The sequence below is a fragment of the Coloeus monedula genome, assembly GCF_965178545.1.
Source record: "Coloeus monedula genome assembly, chromosome: 1".
NCBI lineage: Eukaryota > Metazoa > Chordata > Aves > Passeriformes > Corvidae > Coloeus > Coloeus monedula.
In genome coordinates this window covers 59383549-59408319 of record NC_138781.1, presented here as the reverse complement: position 1 = coordinate 59408319, position 24771 = coordinate 59383549, and the positions used below count along the sequence as shown (strand labels likewise).

Genomic DNA, 24771 nt, shown 5'->3' with positions numbered 1-24771 from the left:
ACTTAAGAATACTTGACAACATTGTAGTAGTATGACAAATAAAAAGAACTACTAGCTTATTTGCAAGAATACTGTTCGCATACATATAAAAATGCAGGAAAGTAAATCAGAGGCAATCAGTGAAAGAAAAAAGAGGGAGGAGCAGGCAACTTCCCAGAATAAATATGCCATAAACAAATGAAGAATAGGGCTACTATTCTTTGAATATAAATTGTTTAGTAATGGATTAACAACAATCTTCCTCAAAGAACAAGGAGCATAATGACAAGTAGAAGGAATGAGGAGAGGAGTAATGACAGGTAGTGTAACCCAAATAACCTAATCAGAGCAAATGTAAGCACCCTGACTTAGCTACTCCGAAGATGCCACAGAAGGACAAACAGCCCATCTCCAGGTATGAGATTTAGATAAGTTAACAGCAGTCTTTCCCCAGATCCCTGTACACACTGCAGGAGATGGGGAGATGTTGCTGACTATAGTAACATGGGACTCAATATGAGATGCAAGGAAAAAGAATACTGGTATTGTGCAGATTGTGTATGATTTACTAGGGGATGTTTAGAAAGAGAGCTGAAAGTCAGAGTATAATGAGAGAATTAGAAGCCAGGTGCTGAAGAGTACACAGTTCAGACTGGGTACCTGTGGACAACAGGGAGTCTGAGCGTTAGCTTTGGGAGGAACCAGAAGGTCTAAGCCAGCTACCTGAAAGACCAGGAGTCTGAGGGCCAGACACAAATCTGGACCAGCTGCTGGAGGAATGCGTGTACACTTATGTGTCTCGAAGTTCATCAGTGCATAAGACAAGTGGGAAGAATATTAGTCACCTACTGGATATACTGAGTGCCTAATGTCAGCTGCTGGAGGAATCCATATTGTCTGTACATGCATGTATGTATTTTCCACTACCAGAATTTCAATCCGATTAGCCAGACAAGGGAGTTAGAGTAGGTTGTATTGTGTGCACGTCTCTCTACTAGGAGTATGTACTTGGCCTTGCTACTGGCTGGACCGGGAAACATAAAAGCTACAAGCCTTGCTTCTGTGAAGTTACCAGACTTGACAACTCCTAACAAAGACGACCTGAGATCTTGGTAGCAGCTTCTGAGGAGAACTTAATTACCTACAAGGACTGTAACAGGACAAAATGCTGCTATGTATCAGTTGGTGAATCGCTCTGCTGTAGACTACAAATTATCTATGAGAAAGATGGTAACTGAAGTGAAATTTTTCAGCACTGATGATAAGGAAGTTCTGAGAAATAAAATAAGGGAAGAATTTTAAAAAAAAAATTAAATTTAATTACCTGATGTAGAATAATAAAGGTAAACATAGAACAAAATTATATGCCTGTATTGTATATACAGTGAAGTTTCTCTTTTTTAATTTAAAAAAATTAGAGTCATTTTGGAGGAGCTCCTACAAATGTTACTACTATCCACTTCAAAAAGTGCTGCAAAAATACAGCAGTTTATGCATATGTCAGAAAAGCATATGTATTTATAAATGCAGTTTTGCATCTTGTACACCACTGAACAGTAATTTCTTGTGCAGTTCTGTATTTTCTTAGGTTACACATATTTAGATTTCTAATAACCTTTCAAGACTACACTTTTGCACTGCAGATTGCCAGAACAATTGAGAATTCAAATACTACAAATTTATACTCTTTCCATCCGCATCGAAGTCATTATTAAACCATAAAATTTAAAATTATGCTACTTACCTTGTTTTTTATACCAAATTCATAGACAACTTCTCTCTCTTCATCTCTCATTACTGGAATCTTTGAGATATTGCCAACATACAGATGACCTTTAATAACTGGTAACAAGTCAAAACAGGATTCAGCAACTTTCTTTAATGCCAAAGAAACTTTCTGGCAATCAGGATTCTTCTTTACTGGCAGTGATTCTTCTAAATTGGAACTGTTTGATGAATCACTGATTTCATAGCTTTGACCATGGAAAGCCTCCTGCATTTCCGAGATGGTATTTTTAGTATTTCTGACAGCAGTAATATCACTGGGCTCCGTCCTTGATGGTTCACTGTCCAACTTCAGTCTTTTGGCACTTCTTGGCATAGATACGTGCAATAGTGGCCTTTTTTCAAGATGATTTGATGACCTTGAAAACAATTGCTGATTTTGCACATCTTTGTCTTCATCTTTGCTACTACCAGATTCCAAATTGCTCCCAGCTTTAACAAAAGCAGTTGATGTAGATGTAATTGCTTTAAATCCACCTATTTGAGACACAGGTCCTGGCAAACTTTGGCTGTCTGAAAAAGCACGTCGGTTAAGCTGAATATTGCCTTTCAGAATGTTTAGTGTCCTTGCCCTTGCAGATAGCTCTGGATACATAGTGTCCAATATTTTCACAGAGTTCTCCTGAGGAGCACCTGGGCCAGCACTAACTGCTGCAAAGAGAGGAAATCTTCCTGGAACGGGAAGTGCATGCTTTGGAATGGAAGTACAAAATTTCAAAGGTGAGGAGCGAATCCTTCTACCTACTGCCATTTCTGAGGGTGAGGGAGGAGAAAATAAAAGAGCAGATTTTACTGCTGGAGTATCTGTTAATGGAGACATGAGAGGAAGAACAGGAGTTTTGCATAGTGGGGGTATCAGGTCATCAAGAGGGGAAAGCAAAGAGGATTGACCTATAGAAGACATTACTGGGGACACAGTACAGGCAGTTTTTGGAGGAGTAGCAATCAGAGGCAGTAGCAAGGGGGGCAGAGGAGGACCTATCTCTTCCCTGATTTTATTTATCATCACAGATGAGCATTTTGTTGGCACAGAAGTATCAGCATTTTCAAGAACTGGCTGAGTAAGAGGCTTTGTTTTTCTTTTACCTTGAAACAGTCTCTTTGATAGCTTGGTATGCATTACTTGGGCAGGTGTCTTGGTAGAAACAGTCAAGATTTCAGATGGTTCTTGCTCTTTGCACTTCAATTTACTGCTCCTTTTGAGAGCACAAGACTCTGATTCCACCATACGTAAGTTCTCAAATACTGTCTTTTGTGGTTCAGAGAGCTGCCCAACTGTTTGACAACTGCACTGTACATCAGAGAGGCCTGGATTTGGAAGATACTTGAGTAAAATATTTTTTCTGCCATTATCTATTACAACATCAGTGCTGCTTTCTCCTATGTTGCAAGCAGTGTAAGTTTGATTATTATGATACTCTTCAAACACTGAGACCCCCATATCAACACTGTGTAATAGACTTTGCTCGCCATTTGACTGAATTTTTGCAGAATCATTTTCTTTTAAGAAATTGCCAAGTGCTATCATTCTTGTATTTAATTTACTGGTTTTTACAGTCAGCTTGCAATTTTCTGAGAATCTGCTTAAGATCTTGCATAGTGGTAACCTATTTTTTGAAGCATTTGGCATCACAGGGCTTTCTTTTGATGTTCCAGGTTTTAACAGACTTTCCTCACCATGACTGATGCATCCAGCTATGTTAGACTCCACCATGAGTTCATTAGCACTCTCAGTATTTTCAGAGGTTACTAATAGACACTCCCTTTTCCAAGAGGCTGAATCTTCAGGATAACCTTCCCCAGTCACACCTGACCACTCATTTGAAGTATCTCCAGAGCTGTTTGGTTTGCAATGTGTATCCATATCCACCACAGTGCCTGCTTTTAGGTGGCTAACTGTGAAAGTATTTCCTGGATGCATCATTGAATGAAGCTCACATACTTGGTAATCAGCATCAACCATTGCACCAGTTTCCAGAGCATCCACTGCAATTCTCCTGGAAGCTCTCAGTTTGTTTCTGAGCATGGGAACACATTGTGAACACTTCACATACCTAACTTTTTGTATACAACAGTCTTTCTCTTCAGAGTCATTGCTCTGCTCTGGCATATCAAAATCACTTTTACACCTTATTATGGCATTTTCCCCAGAACCCTCAAAACTATTCAGTTCTTTACTCTCTCCCCCACCTGTCAGTGAACCAGTTCTAGAAAGATCTGTTCTAACCTTACACATAGAATTCCTACATCCTGATTCTTGACAATCAAACTTTTGGAGGAGAAAAGCGTTCTTCTTATAAGAGTTTGCATACATGAGCTGTGATTTAACAGATGCCTGAGGTTCTTTATCTACTGGTTGCTCCTTATCTGAAGTTTTCACTTCATTTTTGTGTACATATTCTTTCTCAGGGCAGCCCAGTTCTTTGCCCACATTGACTTTTTCAGCAGACAGAATCGCAGCACCCTCTTCTAAGTTTTCTGAAGAACAGTCAAATGTACTACTTGTAATAGAATTTGTATGTTCCTTCTTTTCCCAAGTACAAGAAAAAACAGCCTTTCCTGTGAAATTAGTTTCGAGGAAACCAACAACTTTCTGGAGACTGAAATTTAGATCAGGAGGTCTTGTGGATTCCAAGCCAACTCCCACTCGCAGAGGAGAATTGGTTTCCTCATTATTTATGCAGCATTCCTCCAAGTCCTTTTGAGTAGAAAAAGCCAAGCCACTTCTATAATCCATTTCTGAAGTAGGCTGGCAGATGATCTCTGAAATATTATTTTTCTTCACAACATTCTTTTCCCACTTCAATGAACTGGAACAAGTTTCAGTCATCAATTCCTTGCTTTGTTTATTTAATTTCCCTTCTATTTCATCACATCTAACATTTTCAGTTATCAAGAGCCGAGTCAGAGATTTTGCAAACTGCTCCTGAGAAGTAGGATTACTTTCTACTAAGATAGATTCAATAGCATCCCCTCTTGCTAATAACTCACTGCTTTCCCCTCCAAAATCTTCTGGATTAACTTTGATTTCAGTCTCTTGAGATTCAAACACTCTAAAGTTTCGAGATTTGGACTGCCCACATTCTAACGTATTATGTAAGTTTTCAGATTGCTTTATTTCACCTTTCACTTCTGTAAAATCTAACATAGAGGATTCACACTTAGCTACACTGCTTTCTTCATCAATAATGCATGCTGTCTTTGGTAGTGCAAGTATATTTTCCAAGTCTGACTTCCTTTGAGATAAATTGGTATCATTTTCCTCCTGATGTGATTTGCTTTCTAAATATACCCCCTCATTTATATCTACTAATTTTACATTTTCTGCACTATGGAGTTGCTCTGACAATTCAGCTACTTCTAGAACACTTTCTCTGTTAAATTTCATAGCTAGTTCAATAGTTGGAGCTTTGGTTATATTAATGTCTTCAATTTTGAGCTGTTCATCTTTTGGAAAGACTGACAATAAATTTCTGATTCCTTCAGTAGCAGATACAGGTAAGTAATGCCTAGAGACTTCAACAGTCTCTGGTTCACATTCTCTGTTCACTTCGTTTTTTGTTTGCATATGTTGTTTCTCCAGAATCTCTTCACTGTCATATTTTATTTCAGAGCACTGAGAGTGTGCAGAGATCTCAATAGCTCCAGCCATATTAGTTACTTCGGTTACATTTTTTGATTTATTTTCAACCACTTCATTTTCTATCAACACATCAGATTTTTCCTCAGAATCTTCGCTTTGAAGCAGAATGCATTGCTCAGATAGCAAATGAGTAATACTTTGTGGAACAGATGGTTCTCTGGGAGTTTCTCTCTGTGCTAATAATCTCTCTTTCTCTGCTTTCACGAATTCACCACATTTTTCATGTGTACTCTCATTATCAACAGCTCTAATTAAGGTTACATTCTCCTCTGTTTGCTCTACCACACTACATTTTTCTATCTGATTCTGAGGCTTGAAACTTTGTAACATAAAATCTGCTGAAGAATCTCCCTCTTCACTGTGCACGTCCTCACTATCTCCTTTCTGTTCTTCCACGTCTTCCAATTCGTGTGCTGTTGCTCCAGATAGTTCTCTGTTCTCAGTTTCCATATCCTCAGAATTCTCCTCCAAACAATCTTTGTTAGTTTCCATGTTTGTAATTAAAGTAGCACCTTCAGCTTGCTTTCTTTCAGCATCTTTCTCCTCCTTGCTTGACATCTTTGAACTGATACAAATATTCTTTTCATTCCAATTCAGATTAAGTGAGATTTCTGCATCAAAACCATGCTCATATGATTTGCTCTGTCTGTTACACTCATCACCTGGGCTGATTACATTACAACTCAGAGGCTGAACTTGGTCTTCTTGTAAAATATCCTTCACTGCAGAAGTACTGCAATCATCTTCTTCATCACTGGAACCTGTGACTTCTCCAAACAACATACCCTTCAATCAAAAAACAAAGTTAATAATCTAAACCCTGGTATCAGTTTTAAGACCTACTTTTCTAAACAAGTACACTTAAGGCCCTGACATGCAGTGGTTTTGAGAGACTAAGGCTGGTCAACAAAATTACAACCTACTCCATCATTTTTCTTCATAGCAAATGAAAGTACCTCTGTAAAAAAAAAGAGACTTCTTTATCTACCACTGTGCATTCTAAGCTTACTGGAAAAGATCATTTGAGTAACATTTAACTTTCAATCTCTGGAATTTTGCTATGAAAGCCATGCTTATATTGAACACAAATTGGGACTTCAAGTCTGCACCACAGGGAAATTATGACAGCAAGTTGAGACATAGGTGACTGTGTACTGGTTTTGGCCAGGATAGTTAATTTTCTTCACAGTAGCTACTGTGGGGGAATGTTTTGGATTTGTGCTGAAAATGGTGTTAATACTATAGAGACGTTTTCATTATTGCTGAGTAATGCTTGCACAGCGTCAACGGCTTTTCTGCTTCTCCTCCTGCCACACTGGTGAGGGCACTGGGGGTGCATGGGAAGCTGGGAGGAGACACAGCTGGGACAGCTGACCCCAACTGACCAAAGAGATATCCCATACTGTTAAGACATCATGTTGACCATATAAAGAGAGGGAAAGAAGGAAAGGTGAGACATTTGGAGTGATGACATTTATCTTCCCAAGTCACCATTACGCATGACAGAGCCCTGTTGACCTGCCTGCTCATGTGAAAGAGTGAATGAATTCCTTCTTCTGCTTTGCTTGCGTGCACAGCTTTTCCTATTAAACTGTCTTTATCTCAACCAACATATTTTCTCACTTTCACTCTTCCAATTCTCCCCAGGATCATGCTGGTGGGGAAGTGAGCAAGCGGCTGTGTGGTACTTAGTTGTTGACTGGGGTTAAACCATGACACATGTACTTCTGAAAATTATGGGTTTGCTCCCTTCCACAGGCAGTATGCTACAAGGTAAGAAAAGTATCCATATGGATCTAAACACACAGAGACCCTTTAATTGCATGAATAACTAATACTGATACTAAAGGGAGAAAAAGCCCAGTAATATAAAATCATTATTTCTTCAGTAATTTTAAGACCAAGTTAAGTACCAAGTCAGATGCATCCTGAAACTCACCCGTGTAGTCAGTGGTGAAAGCTGTACTGGAGAAAGTAGAGCAGGAAGAGGCCTGGCCCAATTCAATATATCCATCACATTTTCACCTGGGTTCCTCTGCTCCTGATCGGAGAAGCCTGAAGTGCTGTGCTCCCTGCCTGTCTGTATCATCACATCTACAGTTTTATCCTCACCACCGTGCAGACATTCTTCAGGAGTCCTGCTCTCAGCACAGTCATTTCCAAAAGGCTCAGTACTTGTTTGAATTACCATTGCTGTTACAGAATTTTGCTTTACAGCACTTTCCACTGAAGAACACCAAGGTAGCGTTTTACCATCACACTTCCTGATCTTTTGGTGGATTTGTACAGTATCTAAGACAGAAAAATATTGTTAAGAATTTTTCCTCTCCCATTTTTGTTTACAGAGATAATATATAATAGTAATAAAAATGTAATACCATATTTTCAAGTGATGTTTCCATAGAAGATCGTAGTCACTTTCAGAAATGCTTTCCTTATAGAAATGTGATGTTGTTATTTACAATTATTTTTTCATATGTGTGTGCAAAGAGCTTCTCCCCAAACACTTTCTGACTCAGATCATTAAAACATTCCCAGTTTTTCCTATCAGGAAGGGCCATTCCTGGTAAGATTGAAGGTCCGTATGGTTTATTTCAGTCTTTGCCCAGTAACTCATAGTCATGAAAAGCAGGACAACCATGCACAGACATTCCCAACTTAGGCTGTAATTCTCAGCTTAAAGCAACTTGCAGGTTTCAGCCAGCAGCTGTACTTCCAGGCAAGTTACAATTATACCCTGCCATAAACACAGCAAGGGAGCTCTTAGCTACAGTTCTAGTTTATGATTTAATCTGCATATGCTTTTAAATTGTTTGTTCTTTAAATTTAAATATTGAGTCTAATCACACAAGATTTTGTCTTTAATGATATTATTTAGTCAGAGCTGAACCCTTAATAAAAAAAGTCCCACAATGTACCTATGCACAAAGGAGTCTGAACCACTAAGAGAAAGATACTGAGCATTTGACAACCCTTCCAAGATGTCAACTATACAGTTTTACACAGTTATTCTAACAACAAGAAAGCATGTCCAAATGCTCTGTGTGATTCTTTGCATTGTACTTGTGTTTTGTTACTTTTCAAATCACAGTTTATACTATTATAGAGTCACCATCTCTGGATGTGTTTAAAAAATGACTGGACATGGCACTTGGTGCCATAAGTCTAGTTCAGGTGTTAGGACATGGGTTGGACTCGAAGATCTTGGAGGTCTCTTCCAACCTTGTTATTCTGTGATTCTCTGATTATACAGTAACTCACTTCTTATGCAGTCAAAACACATTCATTCAGGAAAGTCTAAAGACAAATAATTTAAATTTATTATAATTGTGCTAAATACTTCAAAAAGGGAAAAGATGGCCCAGTTTCCTGAAATTTAAATTCTATGATTTTAAAAAATGAAAATATTACCTCAAATAAGACAATAGAAATCAACAATCCTAAAACTCCAGTGTGTCACATGGAACTAAAAACTACTCTGTAGTATTTGCAATTCTTATATGATCTTGTTTACAGCATTCACAAACACTACTGGACACAAAATCAACAGTATTCAAGCAAGAGATCAAGCCTATTCTGTGCATACATGGGTACCATCTGCAGTGAACCACTTGGATCTTGTGACCAAATTTTGCCTTAAACAAGCTAGTTTAGATTTAAAGGAGCAACTGCTGTAAAGCAATTTAACTGCAGAGGTATGGTAGGGATTTTTTTATGCTTGTTTCTCTCATGCATCACGAGCCACTGTAAAGCTGCAAAACTCTTGAAACTTTACTCAGAACCTTTGTTCAGAAACTTCTTCCAGCCACCTGAACACACACTCTCACACCCCTGCTTGACACTGCCAGAGTTCCAAGATCTTCTAGAAAGAAGACTGTACACGTCCAGAACTCCTCCTGGAGGAGGTATTGGGGTGTTAACTGGAAGAATGAGGGTTATAAAAACCCCAGTATTTGATGCTTATGCGGGCTTCCACCTCTGATGGACTCCCACTGTGTATCGCAACCACAGACCACAATCACTCACTTGGCACTGGAGCCACAGGTGGTGGTTATCTTTGCCTTTTCTCCTCTCTGTTTTTTTTTTCCAGTTTTCCTCTCTTAGGGTGATTATGCACTTCAGAACAGCTATACACCCCTTTCCAATCCATTACAGTGTTTTCCATTTATGGTCTCAAAGCAGTTCTAATAAAACTTGTTGTTATATCTGCTTAGCGTTTTTCTACTTTAATGCACCACAAGGGATCCTTTAGCAATAAATCTGGTTGCCCTGGCTCAGAGGCAGGTCACAATACCATCCCATAGTAGAAAGAACAGCACATGCACAAAATGGTTTTCAGCAGGGTATGTATTAATTTAATTGGCACAATTTGCATTCTGTTGGAAAAAAATAACTTGTGTGCTTCATTACTGTTGTGTTAATCCACTACTAGAACTTGCACAGACATTCCTGAAGCAACATCAATGGTAGTATCATATTCAAAAATATTAATTTAACTTGATAGGTCAAAATAACCTCCTCAGCAATCAAAAACTTTTAAGCACATTCTAATACATCAGCTCCACCAAAGGACTAAATTAGAAAAATTGATCAATAACCCAATTTCAAAGATCCATCTGTATTCATTTAACACAGCCTGGATTTTCATGGGGGCAGGAGAAAAGCTGCTCGAAACTTCTATGTCCGGCACAGAGCCAATTGCTGAAGGCTCTGACAATGGGCAGGTTACTAGCCCAATCAGACAACTTGGTAATGCCTCTGTGATGACATATTCAAGAAAGGAAAAACCACAGGAAACTCTCTCCTTCTTCTCCTGAGGGGTGGTGAGGTGGCTGCCGGGGCCCATCCCAGTCGGGGGCTGCCGGGGCCCGTGCAGCTGGGGCCTTCCTGAGGCCAGAGCCCCCCATGTGATGCTGGCAAAGACCATATGGCCAGGGCCTGCTGCGTGGTGCCAGTAGAGACCACGTGGCCAGCAGCGAGAGATGGTGAGCAATTCCCCAATGTGGAGCCCGGACAAGATCAGCCTCTCAACTGCAACTTACAAACACCAACTTTCTTTCAAGTCAGAGGAAAAGTGAGGACACATGAGGAAAACCAACATGGCAGCACCGAAGTCAGTGAAAAAAAAGGAGAGGGAAGAGGTGCTCCGAGCGCTGGAGCTGAGATTCTCCTGCAAGCCGTGGTGAGGACTAAAATACAACAAACTGTTTCCCTATAATTCATGAGGTGCATGAGGGGTACAGAGATCCACGTGCAGCCTGTGAAGAAGAGTACTCACACTGGAGCATGTGGATACTAAAAAAGCTGTAATCTAGTGAAGAACTCTAACAGAGAGAGATGGCCCTTGCTTTCAGAGATAGAGGAAGAGAGCCTTCGCTTCCAAACTAGAACAGCTCATCCTTAAAAGATTAAACCCCATGAACTAAAATGACCCATGCTAGGCAGCTGTGGGAAGACTGCCTGGCCTGTGGAAGGGACTCCCATTGCAGCAGGTTCAGGCAGTACTGCTGCTTGTGGAAGTTAAAACCACACTAGAAAAGTTTGCAAAGAACTATCTCCCATAGGAAGGATCCCACAGCATGGCAGAAGAAACACTTTTCCTTAAGCATACTGAAGAAAGACTTTTAAGAGGTGAAATACTGACCAAAACTCCGTGTTTTGTTTCCTTGCATGGTCAGTGGAAAAGAGGGAGGAGGGACTGAAAAAAAAAGTGTTCTGAAGGTTTGCTTTGATTCTCATTACCCTTTTTAATTTTAATTCTGTTAATAATAAATTTTCCTTATACTGTTTAAGTTTTGAACCTGTTTTGCCTTAAGGTGTTTTTTTTTTTCTTAATAATCCTTACCTCAACTCATGAAAATGAAGTTTTCAATTCCCCCTTTTCTGCTCAGCTATAGCAGAGGAAAATAAGTAGATGGTTTTTTTGTGGGTGTCTGGTGCTTAGCCAGCATCAAACCCTGACACCATCTCAGTCACTTCATGTAGCAACTCCATGTAAAAATCTCAATTGCTGCACTGGACACCAGGAGGAGGGAGAAACTGATCAGCCTGAAGGGCCCTAGCACATAATTTTCACCAAAGAGAAGTATGCTCTCCCATCTCCTTTACATCTTGTAAGTTTTAAGATAATACATTGTTTTATAAAACCATTTACAAGCCACAGTCACATAGAGCTTCCAGGATGTTCTAAATTTTCTCAAGAAAAACCTACATTCTTTTTACAATTTGAGTTCCATTAAATGATCTAAGGGAAAAGGAGATATTTGACAAGGAGAAACAAAGAAAATAAGGAAAATTCAGAAGCTGGTTCTCTCTTAAGATTTTTTTCATTCTCTTTTGTGCCAGTCATTTCAAAGCTCAGAATTTTCCCTGCACTGAAGTGGGCAGCAACACAATTACATATTTTGCCCCTATAAGAATTCCAATTAGACTATTAGGAAGTTTACTTTTCACAGTGAACTACACAATAGTACTATGTTATTAGGAACTTTACATCCTATCTATACTCTCAAAATCAGACATGCACCTACATCACATCCAAGAATATTGATACATATCATCTGTTTAAAAGTTTCCTCTGAAAAATGGATCAGAGATATAATTTCTGAATAACTAAGATTCTCCAAACTTCCCTACTCAACCCTTTCCAACCCAGTCCCTGATAATGGCATTGCTTTAGGAATGAGATACTTTTCTCATAGTTACCCATTTATCTGTAGGAAGAGTTGTCATAGCAATTTTTAAAGATTCAGCATAAGTGAGTTTCTTTACTGGAAGTGTCAACTCTTTGACACCTTGACCTCAACCTCAGGTCCAGGAAAAGCCCTACTAATATTGAGTCCATCTCATTGTAAGGATCTTCTCAAAGATCGTATTTCGCAGACAAATTTTACTTTGTCCAGGGAATTGCACTCTTGTTCATCATGTGAGTCAGTGAAATGATTAAGTTTTCTCCTGAAATCTACAACCTGAAATCTAGTTCATGTAGCTTCAAACCCTTAAACTGCTGCCTTCTCTCACTTCTGAGAGAAGATTAAGATTACTCTGATCTGAAAACACCACCAAAATCTATCATGTACTACTTGAAATACCTTCTTGATGCAGAGTGGAGAAAGAAGCAGAGATGAAATACGTGATCCAATGCTAACGTGGGTTGCCTTGGTACTAAACAAATTGAATTTTAAAACCCAAAACTTTACTCTTGATTGTCCACATTGCAAGGCAATTCACCATTGCAAGTTGTCCTCTCCACACTCCAAGCAACAAAGCAACTTTTTGAAACAAGTCTTGTGGTTTTTTCCTCTCAAGAAGGACTAGATTAAGATGTGGTATTTTATAAAAATAATTAATCTAGCCATAGAACCTCATCTGATTCACAGCAAACCCTCATCATAATCAGCACAGTGATTGTAGATGCCTGGCAGTAGCAACTGCACATTTCTCAAAAACAAATGGTGTTTCTCCAAGAAAAAAAATCCTCCACAGAAATTTTTTAATGCCCTGACAAGGCAGAATTTTTCAACCTGTTTCCAATTATGTGAATTTCAGGATGCTTCATACACTAGCTATTCTTTGAAGCTACAGACAAATTCTGTTTTCTGAGACAGCAAATCGACATATTCCATGACCTGAAACAAAGAACTATGGTGAACACTGCATACCCAAAACTAAATATGCAATTCTACATTATATCTCAAGGTGTTATCTTGAGAGATTTTCATACGGTTTTAAAGACAGAAAAGAGGTCTGCTTCTCAAAGCATTCATGTTCTATGGACTTAAATCTCAAGACCATAAAACACATATATCCCGGGGGATTCAGTCTCATCTTTGTGTTTTACATATAATACCACTGTGTTTATCTCCTTTTATCTGATATTAAAGCAGACAACTCCAGTGTGCTCCTTTCCATCTCTGTTTTTAAGATCCACATGCAGCTTCTCCCCTATCCCGCATCCCCAAACAAAAAAGATGAGCAGATAAAAAGGGTATAGCTCAGTAGTAAGCCAAATTTAGCTCAGAACCCAGTTACAGACTACTTCTGGAAGAGGGTTGGCTCCTCACAGACATGGTCTTAGCATGTTCCTTCAGTTCATCTCACCATAACATATGAACAGAACATGTTAGAGAACCCAAATAACCAAAATATTCAGCAACCAGCTGCAACATTCTTCAAATGTTTCTTTAAATGCTTATTCACAATGTAGGTGATTTTATGGCCAAACTATGAGAGGGTTTTCCAAAGACTAAAAAACCATCAATGGTGTATTAGCCTTAGATTATGGCCTAAGGTTACTGGTCTGATGGTCAGACGCAGGTGTTGTCAACTTTATTACTGGTAGATTTGTAACAATACTACCAAATGCTTTTAAATTAAGTTTGGCAAACCCCCATTATCCTATGACGCTTTCACAACAGCACATTTGGAAAGCCTCACGAGTCTTCCAGTTTTCATGTATGAACACATTCTTCAAGAAAATCATTTAAAGGGGCATCAACCTTAGCGGAACAGAGAAGACATTGATCATAATGCAAAGCTTTGGGTATTTTACAGCACATTTGAATGTATGAAGAAATCTATCAAAAGAAGTACATTTCTGAAAGGCTAGATCCAGGCAGCAGATGAACTGAAATTCTCTGGAAAAGATATTGCCATCAAACTGATCTGCTCTCTAAGTTGAAACTATTATAATATGGAACAAGAAGTTAGGACAAACTCACTAAGATCCCTTTTCTCCTAGAAGATTGCACCTGTAAACACAAGCACTTTGTTATTATGAATTCAAGGTAATGGCCACTTTCATAAGAGGGTGAACAACAGGACGGCTGTTCTAGGCTTGAAGTGGGAAAAAACCAAACCAGTAACAGAACGGAAGATGTATTTCTATGATATCTAACCATTCCAACAAAAGCATGTTCTAAGCTTAGAAGTTTCTCCACAGTGAAGTGGGCAGAAAGAAGGACTGGCTAGAAGAGACTGCAACAGATAATTGCTTCCTTTTATGAAAGAACTGTAGCTTCCTTGCAAAGATATGAATAGGAAAGATGGGACAGAACTACTGGAATCTAAAGTTCCTTTTTTGGTAGATGGCAAAGAGATTACTCTGGAACCTGATAGCCCTAAAATCACATATATTTCAAACTCTTCAGTTTCTTGTGCTTGTTCTTGTCATTTGACCCTTGATCAAGACATTAAATTCAGAATTGCAGGGCACAAGTGTCTAGCTCAGTTTTGGAGCTGAAGTTACGTATCTGCTGCACTAAACTCATGGAAGTAAGGTTGATTAACAGGTTTATGAGCTGGTCCTTATATTTTGGCCCCCCTTAAGTGGATTTCACTGGAACACATCTGAAGCCAGATTCACTGGGATCTACAGTAGTAGCAAATTTTCAGACTTAACAGGGTCTTTGAAAAGTTTATCTTCAAAGCTCTTTATGCAGCTGGAACCTATCCTAGGCAATATCTCTACACATTTAGTTACAGAAAAATCAAAGTAATAGAGGAACTGAAAAAAACAAAAAAGCTTAATAAAAACATTCCAGAGATGCAACACAGAAATTAATGCAGTTTCAAGGCACCTATTACTCTCAAGTGCAGAAACAAAATGATATCTGCTATGTAAAGTTAAAGCAGTTCAAGTTTGCTGTGAATATGCATGTGGATAACTACTCAGATTATTTTTTATTATTATCTGAATATCACATTACAATGAAGAAAATGGAAGTAACAGCTTCTTAAACTTTATAATTCAACTATGTTACCACATATTTGTTTCAGACTAAAAAGAGCCCAAATGCCCCATCATTCACATTATATACTACAGAGTTCATAATGATATAGTAATTACAGTTTAAACACGAGATGAGTTTTGACGACTTATGAACAGTAAAAGAACTTGATTTCTTGATTGCAACAGCAAATTACAAATTTCAAGTTTACTTACCCATTCAAATTAATATTTAAATTATTTTCAGATATTCTAATCACATGTGTACTTGACCGGACAATCACCAAGGAAAGTATTTAAATCTTTCAAAAGTGTTATGCAGTCAGTACCCAACTGGAACCTACCGTCTGTAACAGTTCGTGTTCTTTTGTCAGACCATTCCTTATCCCAAATAGAAGCTGAAAGAAAAGTACCATTATTGCCTTTTGGTCAGAAAAAGAGAGAGCATCAAGAAAATTTCAAGACTTTGCATGCCATTGTACCTAAGACAGGATCATTTTTCTCATTTTCTCTTTTTCCTGTTGTACTGTCAATGCACATCCAGAGTTGTTCTAACAAGAGCTTCACTCTTCCTGTTAAAATAAATAAATAAAAAAATTTATTTATTTAAAATAAATTGATAAAATTGAATAAGAATTTATGTTCATTTTACTCAGAACACAGACATACCTACAACAAAATACAAAATGCTCACAACAAAAATTAAGACAAGGCACAAGCTTCAGTGAAAGAAAAATGCTAGATGCCAGTTAGGGAATGGATCCTGTACTGGCCATATCCACACAGCAGTCTAAAGCAATAGCTGGAGAATGCTTTAGCTTTTCCTTTTTATAGGGAGTACTGCAAAAAGTTGTAGCAGCCCCCAGAGTAAAATGTAAAAGCAGATTCAAATGTAGCATTAGTGAAATTAAACAGCTTTGTAAAACTAATCAATTTACATGAACTTGGGAGAAAATCTTCTAGGAAGATGTGTATCACATTTATGCTCACTCAGTCTTATCATGTAATACCACCATGTATCCGAATTAATTATCAGGCCACAACACTAGGAGACTCTGTCTACGGTCCTAACAGCACCTTTGCTAGGTGATGTCAAACAACCTAGTTTCAGAGACAGAAGGGCAGGTGGAGAGGGAAGAACCTCAGTAAAATACACAAGCACCTCATCTACTTATGCCAAAACTATCAGATCCAACAATCCAAGATCAGGAACTGAACTGTTTTTATGCAAATTCCGTAAGTCAAAGGCCATAGCAAACTGCTATTATTTTATGAAGAAGCATATTAAAAAATCTTCAGCATATAAGAGGAAAACCTGCCAAACTTTGCTAAACAGCTAGTAACAACACTAACATTTACTCATTACTAATAATTCCTTGCTGCTATTTGAAGCTCAAATTAATGCTCAGATATTAATTTTCCTATTTTGCCATTAATTAAAAATCAAAGGATAAAATTGGGTACCAATTCAGTACAACCCAAAAGTAAAAAATATGCCAAGACACACAGAAACTGACATAGCCTGGCTTTTCCAGAAAATTTAATTTCTGCAACAAACATATTGCAAAGCAAGAAATAGAACAGTGAAGTTCTTTTGCCTCAAAACTGCCTTCAGAATATCTAAACAGTTCAAAAGCAGTACCAGCCTTTTAAAAGACTACAAAAAAAAAATTTAATTAAAGTTTGGCCTCGGTACTTCAGAGGAAGTTTTGAAGGAGTTTGCTCCATTACAATTAAATTCAGATAATCTGTAGCATGTATTTTAGATCACTAGGGGGGAAAAAAGTCAATAGGATAAGATACAGCTATACCTCTTGTATTTCCACTTGATTTACCAAGTCTCATACAGAAATTGTAGCAGATTATGCTCCTATGTGGTCCTTTACGATTTCAGTGAGCTTCAGAGAGATTGTAATTTTTTCAGTGTTTGCATTCTGTTTTATAATTGCACATCAGCTGACTTCACACATGCACAGGGTACACTAGTCATTTTTACGAATCAAGTATTTTCCTTACTGCAAAACTGAAAATAGTAATCTATTACATTGGTCCTTCATCAGTGTAACCTACCTGTATCAACCACATCTGCTCTTATAGCACTTTGGCAGTATCCTTTGTTTCCAAAAATGCAACTCCAGAAGAGCTGCAATAAATTCATAACAAGTGGTTCCACACAGAGAATGGACTTGCAAAAAGTCTTACCTTTGTCTATATCTGTTGCAAGGTCTTCACTTGAACTCTGAGTTTCTGCATGCTTAACTATTAAAAAGAGGAGAGGTGTAAAGAAAATGTTCAAATAGAACAATATCACATACAAATCTGAAGGCACTCAAAGGTAAACACTTACCTTTTCTGCACTTCTCTTTAATTACACCATCAAGTTTTCCCTGATAAAATTAAGAAGTACAGAATTTTTATGCCATACATATTTTTAGAGCATCAACTCTAAAGAGCATGAAATCTAGATCAACATTTCAAAGGTCATTCTTCAGTTGGAAAATTTTTCTCTTACAGTGAATTGCTATGTTTAGTTACTCAATATCTCCCCAAAAATGTACTGTTTCAGCATCTCTTACACTAATAGCTTCCTTTCTTTCCCCCAAAAATACTTAAAGAAGCTTCACCCAAAGACAAGTAAAGCCTTACTTGTGCTTTTTTTAGCTCCTTTTCAAGCCTTTTCTTTTCAGTTTTCAGTTGTCTGAAGTCCTGTGTATGCTTTGTTGCAGCCTCTTCAAAAAAGAGAACCAAAATTCAATTCAGAAGCTACACTATAAGAGGCTACTCATTTAAGTGGTGCTGGTCACTAGTTTGCAAATCAAATCACCAGAAAAAAACAGATAGTGTGAAATACAAATTTATTGAAGCTATATTTTGGTTCATTCAGAAACAACTAATGCATACATGTATGTTGCCTTCTATCACATAATTACTGTTTTGAACCACTGCAATACACTTATTATTTTTCTCAATTATATGCAAGAATGAAGAGTGGGTCATATTGTAATAATATTGTACTGTAGAACAATATACACCAAGTGAAAAAAGGACATAAAACTGAGATGCAAGGGACTTTTTATTCTCTTATTCAAAAGAGCTCTGGTTCAAAGATGAAAACACCATAGCCAGCTGCATTAGAAAGATACAGATAGCACTCAAGACTAATAGAGAAGAGGACCTTATGTCTTAATGTCTAACAGACACCTCGAAAGAGTACAGATGGGTGGAAATATAGGGTACAGGGTAGGTGAGAACTGAAAGTGAGGTTCGTAGGAAAATTCTCAGATGACAGAGTTAGAGAGAACTCCTGAGAGTTCAGCTGGATGACTTATATATGGATAAGAAAGAAAAGAAATGGAATCTTCCTGCTGATCAAATCAGCATATTAAAATAAAAGTTGTTAAAAAGGAACCTTGGGTGGTAGGCTAATAGAAAACCAATCATGGCAAAATTTCATACTGACAAAAGATACAAGATCTGAGACATTTAATGGACATAGAAAAAAAGAAAACAGATAAAATAGTCACTGAAATTGGACCTAACCCATACTCTCTCTCAGTATTTTGTTCTAGTTCTGCCAGAATTTGAGATTTTGGAGGCAAGTGTGTAAAAAACCTGGCTGTCCTGTAATGGAACTCCAAAATTCTCATAAAAATAAACACCTTGTACCTGCACTTTACAGTAGGATTCAGGGGGTTTCTAACACTATGATATAAGGCATTCAGTTCACTGTATTTTAAACTATGGTAAGCACAGCTATAATATGCACGATATGAATGCAAGTATCTGCCTTGCCAATTGACAGTACAGCAAATGAAGTCTCAAAAAGTCTTATGTACATTCACCCTCTACCAGCAAAACAAGAAAAACACAGTGCCATGAAACCAATGCTTTTTCTCCATGTAAAAACAAAGCAAGCAAACTAACTAACTAACCAACCAAAACACAAGTGCTAGAATATTTAGAAATCAGAAAACATGCATCAGGATCACCATATACTTAAATATGAACACAAACATGAAGAATCCTGCCAGGATTATTAGAACACTGGAGCACGTGCCCTATGAAAACAGGCTTGTTGAACTAGACTTAATTAGCCAGAGGGGAAAACATAATGAATCTTAGAAAGAATCCAACAGCCTTCCTGTACAAGGAGGTATCAAGAAAAGGGAATGGGTCTGTTCACTGCCATAAAATAGACATTAGGTGTAAACTGAAACATGAGAGTTTCCAGCTAGTTATAAGGAAAAACATGTTACTGAATCAAGTTGCCTAGAGAACCTGGTAAGACTCCATCCTTTGAAGTTTTCATGACCAGAAGTTCCCCACCAGCTTCATCTATGGCATGTGCATAAGACACTCAGCAGAAAACATTCTGCAGGAGGGCTGACGTAAATCAGAGACTAAGCACCCCACACAGTACTGCCCTGCCTTGCTCCTTGGGCATCAAAGTTAAAGTCAAAATTCCTCTGGTTAGAAAAGGAAAAAAGAGGTTATGTTACTGTACTGTTGTCCCACTCAGTGTAGAAAGTTACCTTCAAGTTTTTTCACTTTTGTTTCCAGTTTCTTTCTCCTGTTAAAAAGAACACATTAATAGATCATTTTTTAAAATAGAACTATGTTGCATGAAAAGCCAGAAAAAAATAAATCTAGCCATTCAGAGAAAACACACTTCCTATACCCAGGACCTGTGAGACCAATGAGTCCCTGAAGTTGAAAAATTAAACTGGTGGCATGTTGCTGACATTCTCACACAAACAGCTGTATCTGTTACAGAGGCCAAGTTTGCTTTTGAGAGCGTCAATCCACTAATCCAAGTATATAAAAATACCTTCAGCTACAACTTGGAACTAGAAATACAACTCCAGAAAACTGGCTTCTGTTTTTTGCATTTCTATGATGTAATGCAAACAGGTTCGTTTTACTCCTTAAAAACAATCAAGCTTTGCTTACAATTAATAGTATCTAAGCAATGAGATAACCATGAATAGCCTTCAGGATCACTAATGTCCCACAGTTTTTTGTTCAGAACATCCAGGTGCTTTAGACTAAAGCCAAACCAAAAGAAAAAACATTATGCATCCCAAACAATTTTGACTTCAGCATTTCCAACCCTACCTTATATGTAAAACACACAGAACTGGAAAATAAATAAATAGAAAAGCAAACATTTCTACTGTTTTCTTCTGTTAAATTCCAATATCCCAGAAATTGTTTTTAAACTGTTGTGGTAAGTAGAGGATTCTACCAATGCTTGCCGATCACCTTCATGAAGCAGAACACAGTTCATCTATTCCCCATATTAAAACCTATGTAATAGATTGAGATTTACTGTCTAAGCCTTTCTGGATATTCAGGCTTTAATTACCACTTCAGACATTAACCAGAATATATTCAAAAACCTACTCATAAATGGGATGATTGATCACCTTTTGCATGTTCAGTAGTCAAAGCATTTATACTATAAAGTAATTCTGTGCCTTCTCAGCCTGAAGAGGTTCATACTTACTTTCCTATATGAGGGCATTGACAGTCAAGCCATAGGTGAGAATTTCAGCAAAATTCCTCATAAAAATATCTTTACAGAAAAAAAAAAGGAGGGGTGAGAGAGGGGGGAGTTGTCCTTTAGAAAATAGGAGGTAAGAAACTTCTGTTTCTCTGTAGATTATCTTCAAGTGAATGCACAGAAGTACTACACGTACAATGCATGGACATTGGAAGCAAGATCAACTGACACAGGAAGACTACAGACATGCTGTTTACCATTGCAGGGAGAAGACCCATGCAGCCAAAGCTCGATTAGAATTCAAGCTGACCAGTACTCTGAAGGACACAAAAAGGGCTTTTCAAAATATCTTAACAGCAAATGGAAGATCAGAAATAACATCAGTCCATTGCTTGATGAGGTTAGTCATGTCACAAATAGGGATGCAAAGCAGAGATGTTTAATGCCTTCTTCAGATCTGTCACCAATGACAGACCCTGGGGACTCCCAGAAACCTGTGTTGGAAGATCACAACTGGCTTGTTCAGCTTAGGAAAGAGAAGGCTAAGGGGTGACCTCATCACAGTTTACAGCTTCCTCAGTGGGGGACAGTGGAGATGAAGGTGCTGATCTGCTCTCTCTGGTGACCATTGACAGGACAGAAGGAAATGCAATGAAGCTACATTGGTGGAAGTTCAGATGGGACATTAGGAAAAGGTTCTTCAGGCTCTCCAGGGAAGCACTCATTGACACCAAGCCTGTCAGAGTCCCAGAAGCACCTGAATGACAGTCTTAGCTGTAGCTTAGTTTTAAGTAGTCCTGCAAGGAGCAGGGAGTTGGACTCAATAATCCTCATAGGTAGTTTTCAACTTGAGATAGAAATGCTATGATACAAATAACTAAGAATCTGAATAAACAAACAGACACTAAATGCCAACATTATCATGGCAATAATATTTACAAATGAAGTAATTACATTTACACATGTAGTACTATACTAATTTCATCAATATGCAACTACATTAAGAAAATAGGCAGATGTTAAATCTAGCAATTTACAAAAAGCAGCTTGCAGATGATGCATTTGGGCAGAACTCCTCTTATGCTACACAACTCAAGTTCCTATCTGATCTTTAAGATAAAGGCACAACTGTAGTTGACAGGAGTTGTACTCCACAGGAACTGCCATCCTTGTAGAATATTCAGATCTCAACCAGACAGTCCTGAGCAAGCTAACTTTGACACTGGCTCTGAATGGCAGACTGGACCAAAGGACATGACCTAAGTTTTTTAACAGTAACTGTAGATTAACAATAATTTTATGAAAATTCACTATTAGTCTGCTTCTGAAAAAATCCAGCTTTCAAATTACTGAACTCATATGACCTACTGCTTAAAATTGCTTCAGTGTCAGACATATACAAAACAGCTATAGAACCACAGAATTGAGGTTGAGGTTGTGAGAATCCTCTGGAAGTTATCTTGTCCAACCCATATGCTGTAGCAGGGCCACCTACAGCTTGCTACCCAGGCCCATTGCCAGATGGCTTCTGAATATCTCCAAGGATGGTGAGGCCACAAGCTCCCAGGGCAATCTGTGGAAGTACTCAGTCATTCTCACAGCAAAAAGTGTTTCCTGATGTACACAGGAAACATGACATTCTTTGTCTTAGTTTGTGCCCATTGCTTCTTGTCCTGTCACTGGGGTCCAAGGAAGTGAGCCTGGCTCTGTCTTCTTTACACGCTCCCTTCAGGTATTTATAGACATTGATAATACCAACCCTGAGTCTTTTCTTCTCCAGACTTAAGAGTCCCAGTTCTCTCACCCTTCTGTCAATAGAGAGATGCTCGTATTCCTTAATCATCTTCATGGTCCTTCACTGAACTCACTCCCATATACCCATGTCTGTCTTGTACTGAGGAGTCCAGAACTAACACAGTACTTCAGGGGTGGCAACAGCAGTGCTGAAGAGAAGAAGCATCTCCCTCACCCTGCTGGCAAAATTTTGCTTCTTGAAAACCAAGACATTGGTAGCCTTCTTTGCCACAAGTGTGTATCATTGGCTCACGTCATGAGAGCACCCCAAGCTGCTGTCCACCTAAGTGTCCCCCAGCAGGTACTGGTGTTTGTGATTGTCCCTCATCAGGTGCAGGCTTCACACTTCTCTTTGCTGAACTTCCCAATGTTTCTGTCAGCTCATTTCTTCAGCCTGTCAAGCTTGTGCTCGAAAGCAGCACACCCCTCTGGCCCAGCAGCCACACTTGTGTAATTGGCAAGCTTGCTGACAGTAGGCTCTGCCCCATCATGCAGATCACTAACAAAGATGTTAAACTGGACTAGACTCGCTATGCAGCACTCACTGTCTCCCCCCAGGGTACAGTGTTACCTCCTGGTCTCCTATGGGGAGAGATAAGATAGAACTGGGTTGTGAGCTGTAAAACCTGCCTGCAGAGGCACATGGCAGCACAAAGGAGCACATGGCGGCACACAGAGAGGTTTGTCTCCTGGGGGGAGGAGGTGTCAGCAGACCCCTACGGCAGACTCCTACGGAGAGGAGCCTGCCAGGAGCTGACGGACGGGTGAACAGCGAGTGATCATCCCACAGAAGGAAGTGTGCTGCAGATGTGGAAACATGGGATAGGTCACGTAGTGAGGACTGCCATATAAGGAAATACTGTGTCTTAGAAAAGTGTATAGAACCAGCTCGTTTCTTTGAATAAACAATTCAGATTCCACGCCGCTCTGGGTCCGTGCCTCAACTGCCAACAAATGGTGTCCCCATGTGAGGAATTTATTATACACCTAACTGTGTGTCTGTCGGTGAGCCCCGTGGGACTTGAAGTGCAGCTGATAGAAGGAGGAAAGCTGGCCAGCGTTTAATCCCTGCAAGCTGTAGGCAAGCTACGGTGAATGATGGGGGATGGTGTATCCCACGAACAGAACATCACAGAGACACTGGACAGATTTTAAAGAAACACGGCAGGAAAGTTGAGTCTACAGACTTGATCAGACTCTTGTTCTGGGCAAAAGACTATGACTCAACTTCAGATAGTACCAGTATTTTTGATCCTCGCTTTTTTGATCAACGCTTTAGAGGATGCGTTGTGGGACCAAGTTAAATGCGGTGATGAAGCACTGACAAAGCTTTTATATCCGTGGAGGACAGTGTGCAAGGTGGTCACAGCACATGCAGCACCCAGAGACCAAAGAAGGACGCTTGTGCCACCATGGCAGCTGTGCCGACCCCTTCTGCACCGCCAGTGAACCGTAAGTCTGCTGGGGCTGTTCTAGGAGAACCAGAAGATGGCTCCTTGTCCCCTGCCCCATTTGACCCTGGAGGGGAACCAGATGGTATCGTAGAAAAGCTCATGCTGCCCCGCGCCATGTGGCATCAGCTGGAGCTGGGTCACGGCAAGTGGCTGGAGCCAGGGAGTCCTGTCCTGGTAGCGTGTTCCCTCTCCGTTTGCCCTCTGCAATAGTGCAACAGCAGTGGCAGGCACAGCGGGGGAAGAGCGTGTGGGGCCACAGGGGTGCAGTGCGTAGCAGCGCTGGCGACCACACAATGCCAGTGAGCACATGGCGGCGAGCACACAGAGCGCATGGCAGAGCTGCGCCACGGCCGCACCTGGCAGCTGCCCCCCACACCACGGGCAGGTGGGATCAGTGGTGCTGGGAGCTGGCAGGGCTGCAGCTCCACTCAGCACACAGCAGGGGTTGCGAGTGGTTCTCTGCATGTGGGATGTGAGGAGATGAGCCGGCGGGACCCACGCAGCTGCCCGACCTGAACCACTACAGCCAGACTCCCATTCCCTGTGGAGCCTTGGGAGCTGATACTGTGCTGGAGAAAAGGACTGAGTGGACCGATGGCCCCTTCCTTGGGGGTGGGGGCTGCAGCATTCAGCATTTGCACCAGCTTGTGCAGAGGTGGCTGCGGGCTAGGCATGTCGCTCCTGCAGCTGGTTCATAGAACTCTTCTATTTTTGTTATTCAAAATGTTGCCACAATCCTGGACCCTATCTCAAAGATTGCTTTTTTACCATATCACCTTGCGACCCCTCCTGCATTGTTTTGATTGCTTTTTGTGATAGATAATAATTCTGATTTGTAAGCTATCTTTTCAAGCAATTAACTGGTATATTTTATCGAAGTACTCTT

At 39.5% G+C, this 24771-nt stretch overlaps 1 protein-coding gene across 5 annotated transcripts in view; it reads right to left on the bottom strand.

Moving 5' to 3' along the window:
- The window catches only part of ICE1 (interactor of little elongation complex ELL subunit 1), a 45156-nt gene that overhangs the window by 11317 nt on the left and 9068 nt on the right, over positions 1–24771 (bottom strand). For 4 of the 5 annotated variants that reach the window (XM_082289930.1, XM_082289931.1, XM_082289933.1 and 1 more), the window contains 8 exons: positions 19667–19704; positions 17781–17863; positions 17482–17521; positions 17337–17393; positions 15617–15706; positions 15479–15532; positions 7347–7699; positions 1724–6193 (listed from right to left, as the gene is read on the bottom strand). In XM_082289930.1, coding sequence (XP_082146056.1) covers positions 1724–6193; positions 7347–7699; positions 15479–15532; positions 15617–15706; positions 17337–17393; positions 17482–17521; positions 17781–17863; positions 19667–19704 — 5185 coding nt within the window. The remainder of the gene's footprint in view (positions 1–1723; positions 6194–7346; positions 7700–15478; positions 15533–15616; positions 15707–17336; positions 17394–17481; positions 17522–17780; positions 17864–19666; positions 19705–24771) is intronic. The other variant, XM_082289934.1, reaches the window with a different exon arrangement.